This window comes from Dromaius novaehollandiae, chromosome 19, assembly GCF_036370855.1.
Source record: "Dromaius novaehollandiae isolate bDroNov1 chromosome 19, bDroNov1.hap1, whole genome shotgun sequence".
Classification (NCBI taxonomy): Eukaryota; Metazoa; Chordata; class Aves; order Casuariiformes; family Dromaiidae; genus Dromaius; species Dromaius novaehollandiae.
The window spans coordinates 7028085-7049209 of NC_088116.1; the positions used below are offsets into that span (position 1 = coordinate 7028085).

Below are 21125 nucleotides of genomic sequence, written 5' to 3' on the forward strand. Positions count from 1 at the left end.
ACTATTTTCCCTCTAAACAACAACAAAAAAAGCCAAAAAACCCCACCACAGCATACTAGCAACAGCCGAGCTCCTGCCTTGTGCACAATGCCCCCCAACATTTCAAAATTCAGTAAGGAACTTAAAGGGTGAAACGGCTTAATACTACTAGATATACACGAACCTACAAAAAGAGAAAAAAAGAAAAAAAGAAAAATTGCTCTTCAGGTTCATAATAACACGTATAAATTGCTTCTTTCCGCAATACCCCCAGCAATAACGCTTCCAGCTAAGAGAGAGGCAAGTGCAGCACTATGAAGCTGCTCCCGAACCGCCTGCACGCATCGCGCCCGACACGCGGGGTCACCCGTACCGGCGCAGCGCTGCCGCGCCGCTCCTGCGCCCCCGACGGCTCCGCTGCCCGCGCCCGCCGCGCGCTCACCGGCCGCCGATGCCCCGAGGCGCCGCGCCCGCTCCGGGAGGAAACTTCCCGCCCCGCCCGGCCAGGTCGGCGCGGCGTAGCGCGGCGGCGGCTCCCGCAGGCACCCGGCTCCCTCAGCCCGTCCCCGGCGCCGCCTCCGCCCGCTCCGCCGGCGAGAGGCGACCCCGGCGCGGCCGCCGCTGCCCAGCCCGGCTGACAAAGGCAACGGCTCGGGCAGCACCGGAGCCGCCCAGCGCCGGCGAGGCGGGGCGCGGCGGCCGTTAGCCGGGAGGGGGGGCGGTTAACGGTCGCCAACGGCCGCCGCGCCCGGGCCGCCGCGCCGCGCCTCAGGTGAGCGGCGGGCACCGGCTCCTCACCTGGGCTGCTGCCGCCTCGGCGCCGCGCCTGCCGCTGCCAGGGCCGGGCTGGAGCCGCGCAGCAGCGGCACCGCTGCTGCCGCCCCGCCGCCACCGTCGCCGCCGCGGCTCCCCTCGGGCACCATCGCAGTGCGGAGCGGCCGCCACCGGACCCGGCTCCTCGCCCGCCGCCACCTCCCGTCAGCCGCGCGGCTGCGGCTGCCATGGAAATCACAAGCGCGCCCTGATTGGCCGCGGGCCTCGATGTGTCGCGGGACGCGGTTGGGCCGGCGCGGCGGATTGACAGCTGTGGGGCGGGGCCGGGCGGAGGGGGCGGGGCCTGGCGAGAGCGGGCGGGGCCGTTAGCCCCCGCGGGCCTGGGGGGCGGGGCGCCGCGGGCGCGCACATCTGGCGCGGCGGCGCCGCAGCTGGCGCGCAGCTGGGGCGGGCCCGGGCGGGCCCTTGCCGGCACCTGGGCGCCCGCGGCGGCGCGAACATCTGGGCAGATGTGCCGGCCAGGTGTCACCCCTGCGGCACACCGGGAACAGCTGTCTGCCCCACAGTATGAGCTGTGCCCCCCGGGGCACCTCTGCGCACATCTGGCGGCGTCACGCCTCGGTGGGGAGGGCGGGCATGGGCAAAGGCGGATAAATGTTTTCTTCCTGGGAGGCCACAAGCCTTGGGATGAGTGAGTGAACCATGAAAATGACAAATACCATACACACTAAGGTTTCCATACACACTCAGTTCACTCCACAGCAATCTAATGACGTTTCTGAGGAAGAAAGATGCAGTAAAGACTTCAACTACATGGATCTTTTAAAAATAAAACTCAGTACAAACACTACCCACTCTGTCTTTGCCAGTCTTATGTTTCAGAGACCGATTTTGCAGGAGAAATCACCCAAAACTTAGAATCCCATTGTGCAGCTCTTCTGGGCAGACAGGTTTGACGCGCAGTGCTACAACAGTCGGATAAATTCATAAAAGGAACCGTTAAATATTTTAATAGCCATGTGGTACCTAGAGCACAAGAGAGCAGGGAATCTGGTGCTGTCACAAATCAAGGTGCAGGTGCTGGGGCATGTGTGCCTGCGGCAGCGGCGAAGCAGAAGGGAGCCACGTGCTGCCCACGCGTGGGCCCGGCTGGAGCACAAACTGGAGCCCGGGCGGGCTGTCTGCGTGCCGCACAGCGCCTGCAACCCGGCAAAGTAGCCAGGCAGGGAGCTAGGACGGCTGGGACTACTGTTTTGCCCGCGTAGGCGGAGATACAAGGCGCTCAGTCCACGAGGGGCCTCACGCCCATGGATTAAGTCACTGCGAACAAAGCCTGGCCAGGGGCCACGCTAACCACATCCTTCCCGATGCACTAGGCAAAACAGCTTTTGCCTAAAGAAAGGAGAAGTAAAGCTGGATTTAGGTTGTTAACATGAACACGGTGATATACAAAGCCTGAATCAAATTGGAAATGTATTTCTTTCCATATGGAAGGTCTGATCCGGCTGGCGTCACCATCCACAGGCAAACGCTGCTGGAGCGTCCGCGCCGCTCCAGGCTCCTCTCAGAAGGAGCAGCCCCCGGGGACAGTCCCCGGCCTCGTGCCGCTTGCCGAGTGAGAAAAGAAACCAGCCACGGGGACAGAACAAGCCGCCGATCTACGAGACAGAGCCGGGGCAGAGCGGCCGGAGCGCCAGCTCGACGCGAGCCAGACAGGACGGGGTGTCCCGGAGAACGTCCCCTTTCATCCCAAAAGCCCTAAAACGGGGCCTGGCTCCCACTGCCGCCTCGCAGCACCACGGCGCAGGGGCCCACGCGGCTCCCGGGAGGAGCAGCCAGGTCTCCCATCGTCCGAGCCCCGCGGGACGCGGGGAGACGGTGCCTGGGCCGCCAGGGCGCCCGTTAAGATGGAAGAATTAATCACAGCCCATTAACTCGCTTCTCAAAGTGCCGCCATAAAACCTTTATGACCTGCCGGGAGGCACTCGCAGGGCAGCCCGCGGGGCCGGGGCGCCGGGAAACATCGCTGCCCGTGGGCGAAGGCGGCGAGGGGCTGCCCGCACCCTGCAAAGGCGGGTGCTTAATATCCGTAATGCTCAGCAACAGAGCAGGCCGCTGCTTTTAGCACGCTGTCTTTTTTTTTTTTAACTGTTGATTTATACTGGATGTGAGAGAAAAGCCAACTATATACATTTGCACGTTAAATAACTCAGAAGGGCAACCACACGGCGTAGCTCCCCCTTGACATCACGCTTTCTATCTCCGCCAAACCCGCGTGGCTCACGTGCATTTTATTCCCTAAGAAAATGCGAGTGGACAGATGTGTGCAGGGCAGTGACAAGTGTTTTCACGGGGGGGAAAGGCTCTGCTCGAGCTCCGAGGGCAGCCGGGAGCTGCCGGGGTGCCGGGCTCGCCGCGGCGCTCAGGGCTGCTGGAGCACCGAGGAGCCAGAACCCCCCGCGCGGCAGGAGCCCTCCAAGCGCCTTTCCCCGACAGCCAGCGAAGGGTAATAACTGTCCTCTGCTCCCGGACGGGGCCGGTTCGAACTGACGGTTTCAAGCTGAAGCACTCTGGATCCCATTTCCAGCAAGTCTGCCTCGAGCCATTAAGCAGCGCTTTTCGGCGCGCTTCATGGGCTTTTCGGTCCTGGCTTTTGCGGTGACTCGGGCACGACGAGCCTTTGGGAGGCTTCCCGGCCGCGGCGGCGAGCGGGGCCCCGGGGACAGCCCGTGCCCACGGAGGACGGCGGAAAATCACCGCGTAACGCGGCACCGCGGCTCAACCGAGCCGGCAAATACCTCCCTGCACGAAGGCTCGACGCGGGCAGACAGCGGGCAGCGGGGAAGCTGCTGCCCCCGCCCTGCTCACCCCCGCGTGCGGAGCCCCCGGCGCTGCCTCCGCCGGGCACCTTCTCGCCAGCACCGTTAAATATTAGCTTTTGTCCTAGGCGGCCTCCGCGGCGATGGCGCAAGGGGCTGGCGCGGCGCCGGGGCAGGATGCGGCAGGATGGCATCCCGCGGCAGCGGTCCCCGCCGGAGGGACGAGCTACGAGCTGCTTCTTGTCCCGCAGCACCGAAGTGGCTCAGAAAGGGATGGCGGTTTGCAGGACCGAGTGCTGGGTTTGTAAAGCGAAACCCGCAGCGCGGGCAGGAGCCACTTAGAGAGCAAAATACCCATCGGCTCATTCATAACGCCGGCAGCGCGAGGGATGATCTCACCCACGTCTGGAAAACAGCGGGAGGAGGCGGCAGCGCGGCCTCAAGCGCCGGTCTCCGAGAAGAGCCCCGAGCCCGCTGCCGAAGCGCGGGGGGCTGTGGGGATGAGGGGGCCATGGGAGCCCTCCCGGCGCCCGGCTCCGGCCCCGCTTGCGCCGCGCCGCAGCGCTTCCAGCATCGCTTCCCTCCTTTGGGCACAGGTTTCATGCGTCAGCAAAGAGGAGGAAGAGGGGATTTTTCCATGGATACACCCACGTGGCCGGAGCCCCGGCTTTGCCCCGGGACCTGGCCTTAGGGCAGTCCTTGCTTCCAGGGCACCGGCGCCGGTGAAGCCTTGAGCCAAAGTCTGGGCACGGCAAACACGGGGCCGGGGCCGCCGCCGGTGCCCTCCACGGCCGCACTGCCGCTTGTTTGGTCTCCATCAATCATCCATTTCAACGGCGGCCTTTAAAAGGCGCTCGCAGCATCCGACGCGGAAACGCTGCGGGTTGCCCGCGTCCGGCACCGGCAGGGAAATAACCCCGGGGGCCGCGTCCCCGTGCCTGCAATCTGCACCCCCCCAAAAAAAATGACCCTGGGTGAAACCATTTAAATGGGGTACGGGCGAGATGCAAAACCCAGATCTCTCTCCTCCCTGCCGGCTACCCGCACCCCCAGGTAACGGCCGCCTCGGCTACGGGGCAGGTGTTGAGTGAAAAAAGCAGCGCGGAGAAGCACGAAGCGCCGCAGGGACGTCCCCGGCCGGAGCTGTGCGCTTGTGCCCCAAAGACCCGAGGCACCAAACGAAACACGCATTTTCTGCAGAAAACCTCCAGCCGCCCTGCGAAATTGCTGCGGCCGAGGTGAGCAATGAAACCCGCGGCTCCCTGTAACAGCATTTCTCAAGCACTGAGCAGCCACCGATTGTCCAGACTGAAGTTCAGCCCAAGAGAGCAGCAGCTCGTGGGGCAAATCCACCGCAAAAGCAGGGCTCGCTCCGGCCGCCCCGCGCCCCGGCCCCCTTCCCTGCTCTCGGCAGACACATTCGCCCGCTACGCCCCGAATTTCGCGTGGTGCCGCCGCGGGGTGGCCGGGATTCGGGGTCGAGAGCCCAATTTTGGGCCAGGCCGGGGGGCCGCACTCTTGCCCGGCTCCGTACCTGCAGCAGTGCCCGGTGCTCCATCCCAGCGGGCGGCATCTCCTCTCCCCGCTTGCACGGGAGCCTCGCAGCTCCCGCCGGCCCGGGACACCCACCACCGCCCCCCTAAACCGCCCCACGTAACCGCAACCCGCCGGGGCCGCTTACGCAGGAGCCTTTTAATGATTAACCGCGGGGCCGCGGCTCCGGGCACGGCGGGGGCTGCCGGGTGCAGGGGGATGCCGAAGCCTCGCCGGGCTCCAGCGGCCCCTCCCTGCCCGCCGCCACCCCATCGCGCTGCCCCCAGCAGCAGCGGCTTGTGCCGCCGAGGTTTCTAATGAAATCAGTGAATCGGGCTGGAAAAGAAAAAAAAAATCAGGTGAATCCAAACAGCAGAAAACAAGCAACCGTGTCTCGATAGGCAGCGACTTCCCCTTAACCTTCCCACCGTGCAGGTTCCCGGGGAGCCAGCGGAGGAGCCGGCCGGGCAAAACCGCCTCTGGTACAACAGAGCCTTTTTTTATTAAAAAAAAGCTTTTAACATGTCTTCATGGGTTAACTCAGGACCTTCAAATACATACATATGCATATGCACACATACATACACACACACATTTTTACATATATATACACACAAATATATATATATATATATATATATATATATATATAAAAATTCCAGGGGAGCTGGCAGAGGGCACCTTTTGAGCTGAGCCAGCTGATTTTAGCCGTGTGGCCTCGCTGTCTGTGGCTGCCTTTCTCCTTGCTGGGGCCGGGTCCGTGATGGGCAGGATTCACCCCCCGGCCGGGCTGGGGAGGCCGAGCCGAGCCGGCCTGTGGCCCCTCGAGGCTGGGAGCAGCTTTGGGCGAAAGGGGATAAACTGCACCCGGCCTGGGCTCGCGGAGCCCAATGCGAATGAAACGCAGTGACCCCGTTTGAGGGAGAGCAACAGGAAAGGCAGGTTTCGAGCCGAGGCGGCCGGAGCCCGTGTGCCGGGGCTGGCGGCCAGTCGGGGCCCCGGTTGCTTTTCTAAACACCGACGTTAATGAAATAAAGACCCTTGATGCGGAAGGAAAGTCATTTAAGCAGTGCGCTCGGGGCACCGCGCCGCTCGCTGCAGCCGCGCACGGGCCCTGCTGCTTCAGCACAGCTTTTCCTCCCGCGCCGCGAGAGCCTGCGGCAGGGCTCCTCGCCGTGGGAACAGAAAATATTTCCTCTGGCGACGCCTCGCTCAGCTCCAACCTCACAACCCCCATCCGCTCTCGTGAGGACTCTGGACGTGCCCCAGACCCGGTGCTTCTGCTGCAGCCTTTTGGAAAGCGGGATAACGTGATTTTTCCTCTTTCCAGGAAGGTTACAAAATGCCACTTCGGTTTTTCAAGGCTCCCCGGGCTCCTTGGTGCGAGAGGTGGGCCAGGACGCGGCCCAGCTGCTGCGGGGTGTTTTAAAGAGCATCAGCAGCCCACAGCCACCAGCTCCCTGCCGCCTCGCTCCAGGACCCCCCTTCTACGCTATCCCACCCGGGACCGGTGATGCTTGTCCCCCCCCGCCCACCCGGCAGCCGGTGCTGGCGTTACCCCGCCGGCGCGGAGGAACGAGGGGTTCGCCAGGGCGGGATGCGGCCGTGCGGCGCGGGGCCTGGGGGCTGCAGAAGGCTCGCACGGGGGATTTGAGAGGGACTTGAATAGTTTGCGTTTCCTGTGCGATGCCTCTGCTTTATGCTGAATAACTGCTGCTCTGGCAAGAAAGGCTTCGCTCCGCTAGACGCGCCGGCGCTGCCAATGCGCGGCGAAAGCTCCGCAGCGGGGCCGTGGCTCAAACTCCGCGGCCGATTCGATCTCGCGCCCGAGAGCCCGGGCGTCCGCCTTCGCACAGCATCTCGGCCCGGAGCGCAGCCCCGCGCCGTCTCCAAGACCCGGCGTGCAAGAGACTCGCAGCGGACGCAGCACGCCTTCGCGTTAGGGGAACTCGCAGGGACACGAGGCTGAAGCCTGGTGCGGCTTCCTGGGAAACGCACAGCAAGGAGCTGTTCCCCCAGGGAGACGATAAAATGTCCAGCCACAGAAAACGCAGTACAGGAAAGCGTGTGTGTCTCAAAACCAGCACCCCGAATAACCACGACTTGGGTCGGTCGCGTCCGTCGGAGGCTTCACTCGCAGGGCCGAGCGCGGCCTGCGTCAACGAGCGACTGCTCCACGTTTGGACCAAATTTAAGGCAGTGGTGTGGCACCACAGACAAATCTGACCCGTGGCGTAGGGTTAAGCGAGCACAAGAGAAAGCCGTGACTGTGCCACGTCCTCGCGGCTCAGACGAGCCCCTTTGGGTACAGGCGCCTCAGCTCACGGCCGTCGATGCAGCGATGCCGCAGCGCTCCGTAACGCAACATCCTGCTGCAATCCTTGCGAAAGGAGCGCTTGCCCTTCGCTGCTTTTTGCTAACATCGAAGGAACAAAGTCTTGCGTTGTGACAGCCCCGAGCAGCCGCCTGCAGCGAGGCCACCCGGCACAGGGACACAGAGGGACGAGGGAGAGGCTCCTCGCGCAGCACGGAGGAGCCCAGCAGAAGCAGAGCAGCCGATCGGCAGGGGCTTCCCGCGTCTCCCCGCCCCACATTACTCTCCCACCTGCACATGCAGCAGAAGAAAACTGGTGCCAGCTTCTCCGCTCACGTTGCGCAACTTCAACTCACTGCAACGCCCAGCGTGCAGGCGCCGGGGGCTACAGCGCTAAGCCGGCACCGCTGAGCAAAGAGAGGAAGGGAACCACACCAAGAGGGCCAGTATTTGTCCATAGTCACTGAGCAGCCTCCGCCCTGCCACCCGTCTGAGCACAGCCTCCGAGACAGCTCTAGGCCCAGCAGGAATTCTCTCCAGGCAAACTCTCTCTGGTCTACAAGCCATGAGCTGCATTCAAGTTATGTTTCTCTACTTTATTTCCTCTAAGACATAACAGTTTCAAAAGTATCTCCAGTCTGATGGTTCTTCACGTGTCACTGGGCTGTGTGGACTACAGCAGCTGCAAACATCTGCCGCCGATGCAGTATCACGATGTGACAGGTTAAATATTTTAGAGCATGATGCTCAACTGGTATAAATCAGCACGGTTTGGTTGACTTCAGAAGCAATAAAGCAATAACTTGCCTAAGACCAGTAGAGATTTTAGTAGGTAATACATTATGTATGGAGTAATGACAGTGCCTTCTTTAAAGCATTCCATTTGTATAAGTATTTTTTGATTTCAAGGCGCTCTGTAGATGTTATTTAACCCTTCCAGCACAGCCATGCATTAGGCATGAATGCCATTTCTCAGAGAGAAACCTGGCCACAGCCAAAATTTTGGAATCCTTGTTTGCTTTTCCTCATTCAGACGACACACCTCTAGCTAGTGAAATACACCACCACCACACTTTTTGTTCCCTGCGAGAAAAGGAGAGCTGGCCAGACAAATTCGGCATTTCCTGGGTGGCCAACGGCCTCGAGCAGTGCCCTGCCACCACCCTGCGGCACAATCACCACCCAACCTGCTCGACTCATTGACACGGTTTTCATGCATCATCCTCGAAACTCCCTAGGAAGTCTCCGCTTCCACCTTACCTAGTTTTCTTTCTCAGCACCAGAGCAGAGCTAAGCAAGAGAGACATTTCCTCCTCCTATAAAACAAAACTTTTTGCTAGTAAAGTTTCTCCACCGAGGAGCGCCAAGCAATCATAAAGGCTGGCCTCCTCGGGCTTGGGCTTATAAAAAGTGAAACCAAGACACAAATAGCTTGAAACTCCATGAATTTTAAAGCATCAAAGCAGTTGAAGAATTCTGGCAGCTCATCCACTCGCCTTCCCAGAGAAGCGCGCAGAGCTGCCGCAAGCAGAGCCTGCAATCTGCCAACGTGTGATAAAGAAACGAGGAACACGCAGGAAATGGAGAAGCTAAAAATAATATGCACTTCTTAAATATTCTGTGCTCTACAGTTTTCTTCTCAAAGTTAAGGACCAAGCTTTTAAGTGCCTAATGCGCACTTAAGTTTTTCTTGTACACATGACACCACAGGGCCACGTGTGAAAAAACCCTTATTTTATGCGGGTCTTTTTGCCTCTTCTCACACTGTCTCGTCTCCTCCAGAAGAACTAGCAGAGCACACTTACGGCGTTAGGCAGCTGGTTAGTTAAGAAACAAAAAGCAGCCCTGGAAGAGAGGCAGATCTTTTATGTAATATATAGGACACCGGAAAAATGCTGTCACATAAACAAGATGACTTTTGCTTTCCATAAACCATTCCTGAGCCTTGGGATCCCAGAGAAGACGCTGGAGAGCAAACAGCACAAAGCGAGAGCTGTTCGCGGAGCCAGAGTAATTCCTCACCTGTACTTATGCAGCCAGAGAACACAGACAGTAGATTTAAAGAAGATTTCTTAATGTAATGCAGATGTGGAAATCTCAGATCCTTTTAAAGAAATGTTATTTGTATGGCATTTTCAGGAAGAGGATGGTTTATGTATCTTAATTGAGACTGAATAAGTTATGCATGCATTTGCACGAGTTTAAATATAGGCCTCCATCTGGAATTGATTTGTTAAAAAGGTTAAATAAAATAGGAAGTGAGCAGTTCCTTGTATCTGGTACAATACAAACAACAGAAAACAACGTGAATGCTGGCAAAAATCCATTATGATAAAAAATCAGCAACTCCTAAGATGGAACAGCCAACTTAAGAGACCCGTTAAAATGTTCTTGTTGGCTACAGATCTCTTGTGATTTGGTTCCTTCTGCTTTTCACAAGCTTAGAACACGCTTCAACAACTTAATTTTAAAAAAGACAACAGATAAAATGTAAACACTTGTAGCCCAAGGCCACATGATGTCAAACACCACCAGTGACCACTAAGAGTAAAAATGCTAATTTTAAAATTAATTTCACATCATTGAGTTATATGATCTATTAACCTCTTTTGTTTCTTTACACATTTAGACGAAAATATGTATCGACGTATCATAAAAAGTGCTGAGGAGTTTTCTCTTTAATACTGTATTCCTTTTACCTTGCCAAAATGTACCTTTAGTCTTCAGCCTTGGCATGCATTTAATGTAAGAGAAATCATTTTTCAGAGGTAATAAATAAATTTTTCAGTATCTTCCTTTCCCCTCCAAACATCAAACAAGCTTACAAATATTAAGGAAATGCGTATCATAAATCCTCTCAAACTGGCAATTATTAGTCCCTTTCATATATGGCACGACTAAGGTTCCGGAAAGGTGAATTATTTGCCCAAGATCACAAAATAAAACAAAAGTCAGATATTCTGATTCAAGCTCTTATTCTTGTCTATAAGCCACAAAATTCTCAGGGTGTACTTCAAACTTTATTTCTATTTCCAATACAAAATTGTACAAGAATGGTCTGCAGTCACAGCAGAAAACCAGTGCCATCTGTAACACAACTCTGCGTACATATACATATATATATACATATGATTTATCATAATCATATACATATATATACACATGATTTATCATAATCATAAATGCTTTTAACATTAAATACTAGACCCTGAAGTCTTTAATCAGACAAAGCTTCTGCACAAAGTTCTGCTTTGGCCAGGACTGATCCTCATTTTTCTAAACCAGATGAGGGCTTCACTTAAGTGTTGACTTACTAATTTATTCCATGGGAGACAGTACTGTTCATGTGAAATGCAAGACTGTGACTCATCTATATCTAAATATTGGAACAGCAGAATAACTCAAAGGGAAAATATACACCTCATTTTTAAACATTCTTCTGTTTGTATGACTAAGAGCCTCAACATTACAGTCCAGATCCTCAGTGGGGGTAAACTGGTCTAATTCAGAGGATTTCAGTAGCAATATGTTGATTTAGCTGATGACCTGGATCTATCTTTTATCAAGTATAGATTGTCAGACATCTTTGGGGACAGTTACCTCATACATAGATCCTCTCACTTCTGCGACTCCATCAGCCTACTTGAACTTGTCTGAACAGATATTAAGCAATTCTTGTACGTTATCCTATGTACTGATCCCCGAAAATAGGTCTTTTCACAAAGAGCTCCAAAAGTTGGCTTTGTATTGGCTGAAAAACAGTTGGGCAAATCAAAAGCATATGAAAGCGATTATAATTACAGTACTGCTATGATAATTAAAACACTGCCAGCTGTATGTAAGCCTACTGAAATCTACAGCTGTTACATGACTAATGAAAAAAAGGCCAAAGCTTCATATTCTGTGCCCCATAATTTCTCAGGCTGCTAACACTGCAAACCAAATTACTATCATTCTCACAAAATGCTGAAACAATAGCACCCTTTTCCATGCTTTCTTGTAAACAATTGTTTCTCTCATCACCCCTGAATAATAAAAATTGTAACATATTGCACAATAACGTCCAATACAAGATTAAACCGGATCACATAAAAATGGGGAAAAAAAAACCCCTGATTCTCTTCTGCCAAAAATGTGGCCGGCTTTCTCTAGACGCTTTCTATTCTTGGTCACCTTTGTCTTCAGTTGCCATGGGTGATTCTCTCTGTTGTTCCTCCGGATCCCCTGGAAGAATACTGGTGACTGTCTGGAGAAGTGATTCGATCTGCTCTTCTGTTAGTCTTTCTTCACTTTCTTCTACCATCTGCAGGTCAAAAACAATCTATCGTAACCATCAAATCCACACTTCCTTCCTCAGCTCCAAGCAGAAGGACTAAACTAACAGGGAAATACCATTTCGATGGATGTAATACATTGTCTTAGCTCATTACAAAAGCAGTACAAAAAATTAGCGCTTTACAAAAGCAACAGAGTTGGACTCTTATAATATTTAAAAGGGGAAAAAAGAGCTCCACCATTAACCATGGCAATTTACAGTCCTTAAGGAGGCCCTATTTTCTTTAAAACATGGAAAACAAAACACTTGGAACAGGCCTTCCTCCCTGGAATCCCCTAAAGCCTCTCCCAACCCACACACCAGATATCTTGAGCCAGGCTTTTCACTGAGCTGATGTGCAGAGCTGCCTTCCAGAGCTATTTTCCTAACTTGCTGTACTTTTATGTGAGAACGAGGTAACCTGAAAGTGGTTACCCGAATCTCGGTGTCTTATCCCTCATCCAAAAGATAAGTAAGGAGGCCATAAAACATGCCATTTGATCCTAGAACAGTCATATTTTGTTGGCATTTACTTAGACTGCAAGCATCCTGAATATAAAAGCACGCAAAAGGTACGAGCAACACAAAACATGCTGTCATGAATCAACAGTAAGATTCCCTAGGATTAATTAGGGACCTACTATCACAGTGGAGCTGTGAGAACTCTTATATCACTGCTACCAGTAAAAACAGCTGCCCTAATTTATCGCCAGCTGTTAAAAGGAACAGCTTGTCAGGGGGCTGGAAAAGCAAGCCAAATGAACTCTTCAAACGCAAACGAAACCAATTAGGATTGTGGGGCTTGAGATTTTCTTTTTATACAAAGTCCTTTAAAATCTCCTTTGAAGAGTGGTGATGTACATTAATTACAGCTCCAAGCCAACATAGGCTTAATCAGTTCTGGCTATAAATTGGCAGCTATGCAGATGCAGCTTCCCTTTTAAAAGCAGAAGAGTGGTATGTTCAGTTAAAAGCTTTTTCCAGTGCCCTGTGAGCCCTCTCTGCCCAAACTGCTCATCTTTCACCAGCCGCTGTCTGCAGATCCTCGAAGAGGGGAAATCAAGCAGACTAGAATCCACTCGCGTGGCAAAGGGCAGAGCACGAATACCCGTTTGCAGGTGACTGTTTCTGGGGACTGTCCTGAGCAAAGGATGAGATCCTCTGTGGAATGAGGATCTGTGCTGCTAGGTTGCGTAAAGCATGGTCAGTCTCTTTTTAGGACAGGATTATAGTGCTATTAATCATTATTGCATTGAACTCCAAAGGTGACAGCCCCACAGCAGCAGGAATGGTACAGATGTATAGCAAAGAAAAAGCCCACATCCTTTGGACAGGCAAAATTACTTAAGACTGATTTATTCTGCAGGAGCCAATGCCTGATGCATTTGTTACCATTTCACTACTTTCAAGTTTTCACAAAACTGGCACCTTGTCTGGCTTAGATCTGATTTATTGGATCACATGAAGTCTGCCCTTTCACATTTAAATTTCATCCCTTCCTAGACATCTCCTTTCCCCTTCTTCACCAAGCACTTTCTCCTTCAGGTCCTTGCTTCAGTGACCTGAGTTAAACACAAGCATTTGATCAGAATTTCTAAAGAGAGAATACAGAGTGATTTCTGCTCTTCCCAGCCTCTGCATTTAAGGCAGAATATGCTTACATGAATGCCTAATCAGAGCTCCCTACAAGCTCCTGAGGGCTGAATGAGCAATGCTGCAGCTCCTAATGTGAACAGTCATGTTGATGGTGTTTGTACCGGTTGAACACACAAGCTTGCAGGACTGACAAGCTGCAGACAGCAACGCGGGACATTGACAGATGAGCTCTGGTGGTTGCTGTGGCAGTTTAAGAAATCACACTTTACCAGAGAGTTGACAAAAGGAAATCATCTCCCATGTTTCAGATGCACTGGTGCTAGAACTGCTGTCTCAGACGAAACTGTTGAGAAAGGAGGTTGTAAAGCAAGATGCCGGACAGGGCGCTGAGGAATGGGTAGTGTACTTCCAAATCCCCTCCTGTTGTCAGATTAGCAGTCTCTGCCAGAGGGAAGTGGTAATTCCTTAAACCGCAGTAGCAAATTCATCAAGGGCTCACCTCTCAGCAGCTCAGAGGCATGCATCTGACTGCCAGCGCTTACACAGGAGTTACGGATAGACAAAAATCTACATTTGGCAGGATGGACAGCTTATTATTCATGTTGATATTTCAGCACTCTTGCTGTATTACCATTCAAGAGTTCAAAGGAACAAAAGCATAAACTATAAAATTCAATTTTTTCACTCTTCAGGAAAACAGTAAGGGCAGTGACTTCTGAAGACCTAAGCAATTAGGAAACAGCAAAGCAGTGAGACAAAATGAAAAACTCAAAAATTAAGCACAGAGAACACGTAGATAAAGAAAGAAACGACACTGTGCTAAAGGAAAACAGACAGCAAAGGAAACAGAAGGTGACCAGACTCATTCTAGACGCAACAGATGTTAGCACAATCTTCTGATTTGCATCTGTAAGACAAAGAGTACTAGGAAATAATATGATGATCAGGAGAGGAATTGCACAAGAAAAAAACATAAAAGGGAAAAAGAAACAATTATATTCAAGTACTTACTTTCCTAGCAAGAATTTTACCAATACAGCAATGAGTATCAAAAAGCCTTGCTAACCTCTTACTTGGAATTGGCTGAAACTGCTACAGCAACAGATTCAAAATGTAAGCGGTCAGGAATGCAAAGTTTACACTAGGGAAAACGAAAATGCAAATGTTTTAAGTAAGTATATGACATAAGATATTTATGTTGGCAGTGCCACACGAACCAAATGGCAATAGATCATCCTCACAGATGATACCATGTGCAAACTGTAGGGTATCCTCAACTGAAGCTTCCACTGAGCTGTGTATTTTCAATATTAACGGTTTTGTGCAACTAGCGGAACTAGGCAATGTTACAATAATATAGTTTATAGATAAAAAGCACCCTGATGTGCAGCAAGACAAGCACATCTCTTTTTCAAGGCTGAGAGCAAGGATGTTCTTGAAATGTATACAAAAAAAAGGCAGAAACCATGTTGTTGATGTTTCTTGTTCTAATAAATAACTCCAAGGTCATGACTGCTTTTCAGCATTCAAGTTTATATTACCCCAAAATAACTATAAAGTGTTTCTGTAGAAGATAATATAACATATCAATGTTATTTTTTTTCCATAAATTTTGTATAAAATGCAGCTATGTGATTAATTTATTGTCAAGCTAGGCCTCAACAATAGCTTCTACTTCACACAAACCATTAACAGTTATTAAACTCTCATTGCAATATATTCATACAATAAGCAATTTTCACATTTATTTTTCCTCCTACCTAATGCTCTAAATAGTATCATCTGTAAGAGGGCCAAAGAAGGAATCAAGCAAGGAGGCAGCAAAAATTTAATTGGTACGAAAATCTTAGAGCTAAAAAAGGGCATGCTTCCTCTGCAGTTAGTATATACTTTTCAAGCCTAGGTATCTAGGGTTAAGCTTCTTAATGTGTATATTAGATGCATTGATAAAAATGGCCACATTTTCAGGACTGTGGAATAGTTACACATCAGAAGGAAACCAGCTGAAGCCACTGTACTGCTCACCCTGGAGAGTCCTTTTATCTTTATTTAGAAGTCTAACAAGCAATTAATACTCACCTCTTCAGGCACTTTGTACCTGGAACTGCTAGCTATAACTTAAGTATCTGCTCAATTGCAGGTACATAATAGGTCCAACTAACTTCGCTGGACTATAAGCTGAAGTGCTTAAAATTAAGCAAGCATTTACGAAAAGGAGAGAGCATGCAAAGAGAAGGATAACCACCCATGTTTCTGTTTTCTCTTTTTTTGTTTTCTGTGGTCAGTATCACAGAGAGGATATTGGAAGAGACTGACCTTTATTACAGCCCAGCATGGTATCTCTTATGGTCTGCCAATTCTGTTCTTTATTTCCAGTTAAATCTATGCATGGATTTTCTAATGTAGCAAAATAAAACATGCATCCACCATCCATCCCTTCAATCCTCTTAGAAGAGGATGAAAAGATGAATTGCTCGTCAGCTGCAGCATTAAACACTGGCAGATGCCTGGCTCAGTGATGTGACTGCTGCCGAGAACTGGAGCTGTATTTATTAAACAAATGTGTATGTGGAATACTTCATTACCACGCAGCCTTTCCCAGCTGCGCCTTTTAACAGTAGCTTTTTTCAATTAAATGCTATGTATGAATTTCTCGGAGGCACAAAATAACAATAATTACCAAATCAGAATGTAATAATAGAATTACATTACGTGACAAGTCACATCAAAACCTTGCTGATAAATTCTCGCAGCACAAAGTTACTTGCAGAAGCTTTTAAAGATTTTATTTATCAAGATGACAAATCAGAAAGCTGATGATGTGAGAATAACAGGTAACCTGACCATCAACACGATTTCAGTTGAAGATCAAAGTGTTTTTGCTATTCATAAAATAAACATGCAAATCTGTGCATGCTCATAGCGGCATGTGTACGTGAAGCACACGACACATACACAGACATGCATACAAACCTGTCTAGACTTTTCTTTACTTGGTGAAACAAGGGCAAATGCTTTAGGAACACACGGTCGCACGTTTATAATCACACCGTATCATTTCTGCTTACCCAGGTAGGAGCAAAGTACAAGAGACTTTATCATCCTCTCTGTGCTTCTTTTAAGCTTTCAAACTAATATCTATTTCATTCAGCCTCCAGAGACAAGACAATATACCACAAATGTTGGCGAATAAATAAATCCACACTGAAGAACTCAAAAAGAATTCTGAAAAGAACTGAAAAACTGTCTCAAGTATATGTGATGTTTGAAGGGTAACAAACCTCAGCGCCACTGAACAGAACAATCGGCGGCTTAAAAGCCATTGTTCATTTGAACTAAGGATTCTATTAAAAATCTATAAACTATAATAAAAAGGAAAATGGGTTTCTGATCACTTCAAAAGCTATCAAGCACATAATCTAACTGCAGTGTAGGAGGTACATATTCTGTGAGCAAATGACTGCTATTGCCTTCTCAAGCGGTAATTCAAAGTTGTTCAGCACCAACACGCTAACAGAAGAAACAGCATAAAAAAGAAGTAAAAGACTGAATGATAGGATTAATGTCCCTCCGAGAGATAATTAACCAACTATGCAAAGTGGAAAGCAAAATATATTGTTGAGAAAATAAAATGTTTAAATCCTCTAACATCTTCCATTTTCCAGAAGAATACATTAAATTATTTTCTATTCAACCATAAAAGACAATCTGCCAGTCAGGTTATGCAGAGCACTTATCACGAGGTACAAAGCTCTCCGAGATGGAAATCTAGTTTTAAAAAGCACAGAATTAAAATCTACTTTTCCACTGAGAGAGGGGAATGTGGAGCAATTTGTTCATTAAAAGAGAAGCTGCTTAATCTTCCAAGCTATCACTATTCAGCATTAAATAAAGCTGGAGCAGTGTCACGGTTAGATCAACATCACTGTCTTTCTTCCCCTTTGTGAATCACTGAGCCAGGAACAACATATGTTAAAGATTAAAACAGGAGGTCAAGATAGCTGTAATGTGCACAGTGTTTTACCCAGTGGGATATGAATTAGAATTTCATGCTCATTTTGTTGCTATTGTTGTTTGAAAATAAAACCTAGCCCATAGTCTGGCAAGGACAAAGATGAAAATATACAAGTATTTATGCATAAAGACTTACGAAAGAACATGAGACCAAAACATCAAAACATAAATTCACTTTTTAGTGTAAATATTATTTTATCTAAATTGATCTATCCTTTGCATACAAAGACAGAGGGAGAGTAAACAACAAGAAGCCACAAAGACAAAGAGTAACAAGCAGTAGTGAATATAACTATTGCCTCGCAGCAATTACGAAAAGTGTATCAGGGTAAATTTGATTCCACTCCATGTACAGGCAGCACTGAATAAAAGTTTGAGGCATCAAAACTGAGCAAGAAAGACACAGAGATATGACTTGTTTGGTATCTTAAAACTGACTTAAAAAAATTGAATTGATTTGCCTATATTTTATGAAATGGTCAGAAATTTGCAATAACATTCATTTCTGACTTCAATTCCAGGAACGACTCAAAGCTTTTAAGTGGCAGGGGGGAGTCCCATGAAAAGAGAATCAAGCCAATTTTAGACCTAGCATTCACTTTGCTGTATGCTGTCTCTCATATGTCTACTGCAGTAAATAGACTTGCCTCCACAAAATCTATTTATGAGCAATCTTCTCCCTGCTGACATCAAAGAAAAAAATCCCGGTAGCCTCCATGGCTCGGCATTATTTTATACTCAGACGCTCTGAGAGGACGGAAGTTCTTTATGTTCGAAGATGCTGCATTGCTGCAATCTCTTTCCCCTGTTCTCAGCAGAAATCAAAATGATTCATCACAGCAATCCAAAAGCAAAATTATTTGCGCGCTGTGGCTCCTAGTCTCAGTATTTCACCAACAAAAATGGCCTGCAATTCTCTAGCAGATATTACTCTCAAAAGACTTCGATGTGCTTTGATGAAAGAGTTACGTACTGCAATTTGGGGAGGTTTAACTTAACAGTGTTAACAATCCAGTCAACCTAATTTATGTCAGACCTGTTTTAGAGAAATTTGCTCTGAAGTTACAGGGGTACATCACTGTAACAACAGAAATAACTGTATCCCCAATCCTTCCATGGCTATACAAATCCAGACTAGTCCCCAAATGCATTAACATTACATTTTCCACCAGTTGCTTTTGGCCATTACAGAAGGGTTACATACCACTAATGAACTGACATTGAACTCACATCACATATCTGTACTCAGTAAATTTTAGCAGTGAGTTTTGCCTAACTTTGACATTACTAACCTTGAAATATCTGAAGTACAACTCTCGCTACAAAAACCTGACTTCTAATATAGAAATCTTACTTTCTTATACTTGCCGCCTGGACTTGAAACATGACACAAGAGCAAAACTATTTTCAATGTTATGTGGATACTTAAGATAATAATGAACTGAGGGGAAGAGGGAAAAGGCAGACAAAAATGGTCACCTCAAAGGAACAAACACATTAATGCATTTCAAGAAAAAAAAAAAGAAAAGAAAAAAAGACAGCATATGGCCTAAACTGGGACATAATGAATCTGTGTCTAACAGATGAGCTGACAAAGGTACGAGAAAGGCTTTACATCATCACTTTGAATGACTTCCTAAGCAAAACTGATGAAGCCTTAATGCTCTTGGTTGAGTCGATGACAAGACTGACACTGATCTCTTCAGTCACAGAATACAAAATTAATTCCCTGACTAGAAGCATTCTCACATGAGATGCTTTCAGCACCAGAATGGCTACTCCTCGGCTACAAAAGAAAAACAGTCCCACCAGCATCTCTATAATCCTTCCCTTTTTTGCAGCAAATACGATCCTGTTATTACGCAGTCTGGTTTCAGGATAAGATTATAAACAGATGTTCTTAAGGTAAGAGACCTTTATTAAAAGAATATCCTTATTATAATAATCTCTTTATTACCGCAAGACTTTGTATTCCTAAAGAGATATTTCAGAGAATATATGGCCCATCTATTTCTATTTAGCGACAACCTCTCTTTACATGAAAATTATGCTTAACAGATTGGCAATGGCTCCTTTCCATCAGAAAGCCTGTTTATATTCATTTCTTATTCTACACAACTGCTCAAAACACAGCATCAGCCATTGCTCATTCTTCTTCAGTGTGTTTGGTTTTACTATAACATAAAATGCAATCATAAAAACAATCACCCCCGATAGTTGTCAAAAAGTGAAGTAGTTGGTTACAGAGCAGCAGCAGAAAGTCTTAGGTAAATATATTCTCTGTGCACAATACCGTAACTAACCTTTTAATAATTTTGTTGGGTATTTTCAACACGTGACACTGAAGCAAACATAAGGGTGAAGAATATGTCTGCGAGAAAGAAGTGCCAGTCTCTAAGGCAGGTCTCAGAGCGGAGGCAGAGGGGATTAGAAACCATGAATGTAAAGATGTGTATAAAAGGATGCATTCAATCACTGACCACGAGAAAATAATTAATCTTCAAGGTTAAAGCTGCTTTTGTTTAAGTGCTTTGAATAGTTAGGAGTATTGTTACTCACCAGCTGTATTTCAACTGCTGTTACAGGCCTGTGGTTAAGCAACTGTAGCTTTTCTGCTCTGTTTAAAAGAAAAACATAAAACACTCTGAATTACTATATAATTTGAGGATCCACAAAAAAATGACTCATAAGATGCAAATACATTCCAGATAACTTACGGATGAAAAGCTGCTGCCAAGAATAATTTTGACTAGGTTTGTGGTGTGGTCTCATACCTTAATTGCCATGATAATTTGGGTATTTTGAATATAGCACTTCCTTGTGTGTCTAGACACATTGCTATTGCCACCTATTGTCGAAGGTGGCAAAGCAGATCCCCTTAGTTCATCACTGCACAAGCATTATTTAACCTGCACAGTTACTCTCTTAATTGCTGTACAGAAACGCTAAACAGCTGCCAAAGGTCAGTGTCTTGTGCTACGGACAAGTGACCTCAAGAATAGTTATCTAAACCAAAGAAGTTAAAAATTAGCTCGAAACCACCTGGTCACATATACTGTCTGCAAACCACAGAGTTTAAGCCAGTGTATTTTTTCATACATTACTACAGCGGGTTACAGCCGTACTTTTACACACACATCTTTGGGCAAAAGCGATGGCTTCTGCCCTCTGTCCCTGTGCACATCTACCTTCCAGCTGTGCCTCTGCAGCTGTTGGGCAAGGTGCAGCAAACCAGCGGGGGAACTGCGCTGGATCCATTTCTTTTTCCTGGGTTGTTTTTGACTGGGTTCACTGCACAGTCCCACCATACGGCTGCACGACCAGCAAGGTAAAAAAGAGACAGAAACTGCCAAAGAAAAAATACTCAGCCAGCGCCTGAGTTGTAAAGGTGCCATCGCTCGCTGCAGGTTAACCGGCAAGGAGCAATTCCTTACGCTACATTAATTCAAACACGTCCGACCATCTGCCCGCACTCAAAGGCAGACAGATAGCGGTGCTGTGCATCCAGATCTGCAGTCCTGTGCCTTGGCCACAGTAGCACTTCTCCTCAATATTAACTTGTTTGTTCTGATTTTAGACACACACTGTGCATCTATATTTTTAATAGTTCAATTTCCATTCTCCTCTGCCTGCAAGGGGGGAAAAGTCAGTAGAATTAGCCTGATATTGATATTTAAGCACAAAAACATTTTAATATTCAGGGAAACAGTTTAGCACCACAGATGCCACCGTTAAAAGTTCCTAATAAATTCAGAACCACAATTATGCTCACTGTTTTTCT

General features: G+C 48.2%; 2 protein-coding genes across 12 annotated transcripts in view; both read right to left on the minus strand.

Moving 5' to 3' along the window:
* Window positions 1–5249, minus strand: part of TPST1 (tyrosylprotein sulfotransferase 1) — a 37378-nt gene extending 32129 nt beyond the window's left edge. For 5 of the 11 annotated variants that reach the window (XM_064523333.1, XM_064523332.1, XM_064523331.1 and 2 more), the window contains exon 1: window positions 778–1025. The gene's annotated coding sequence lies outside the window, so the exon portion shown is untranslated. Of the gene's footprint in view, window positions 1–352; window positions 639–777; window positions 1026–5106 lie in introns of those variants that run through there. The other 6 variants (XM_064523338.1, XM_064523337.1, XM_026105631.2 and 3 more) reach the window with 4 other exon arrangements.
* Window positions 5250–10377: 5128 nt separating this feature from the next.
* Window positions 10378–21125, minus strand: part of CRCP (CGRP receptor component) — a 35226-nt gene continuing 24478 nt past the window's right edge. Inside the window, exons 5-6 of the mRNA XM_026105580.2 lie at window positions 19904–19961; window positions 10378–11722 (exon numbers count right to left, since the gene is read on the minus strand). Of these exons, the coding sequence (XP_025961365.1) occupies window positions 11579–11722; window positions 19904–19961 (202 nt within the window). The 3' untranslated portion in view covers window positions 10378–11578. The remainder of the gene's footprint in view (window positions 11723–19903; window positions 19962–21125) is intronic.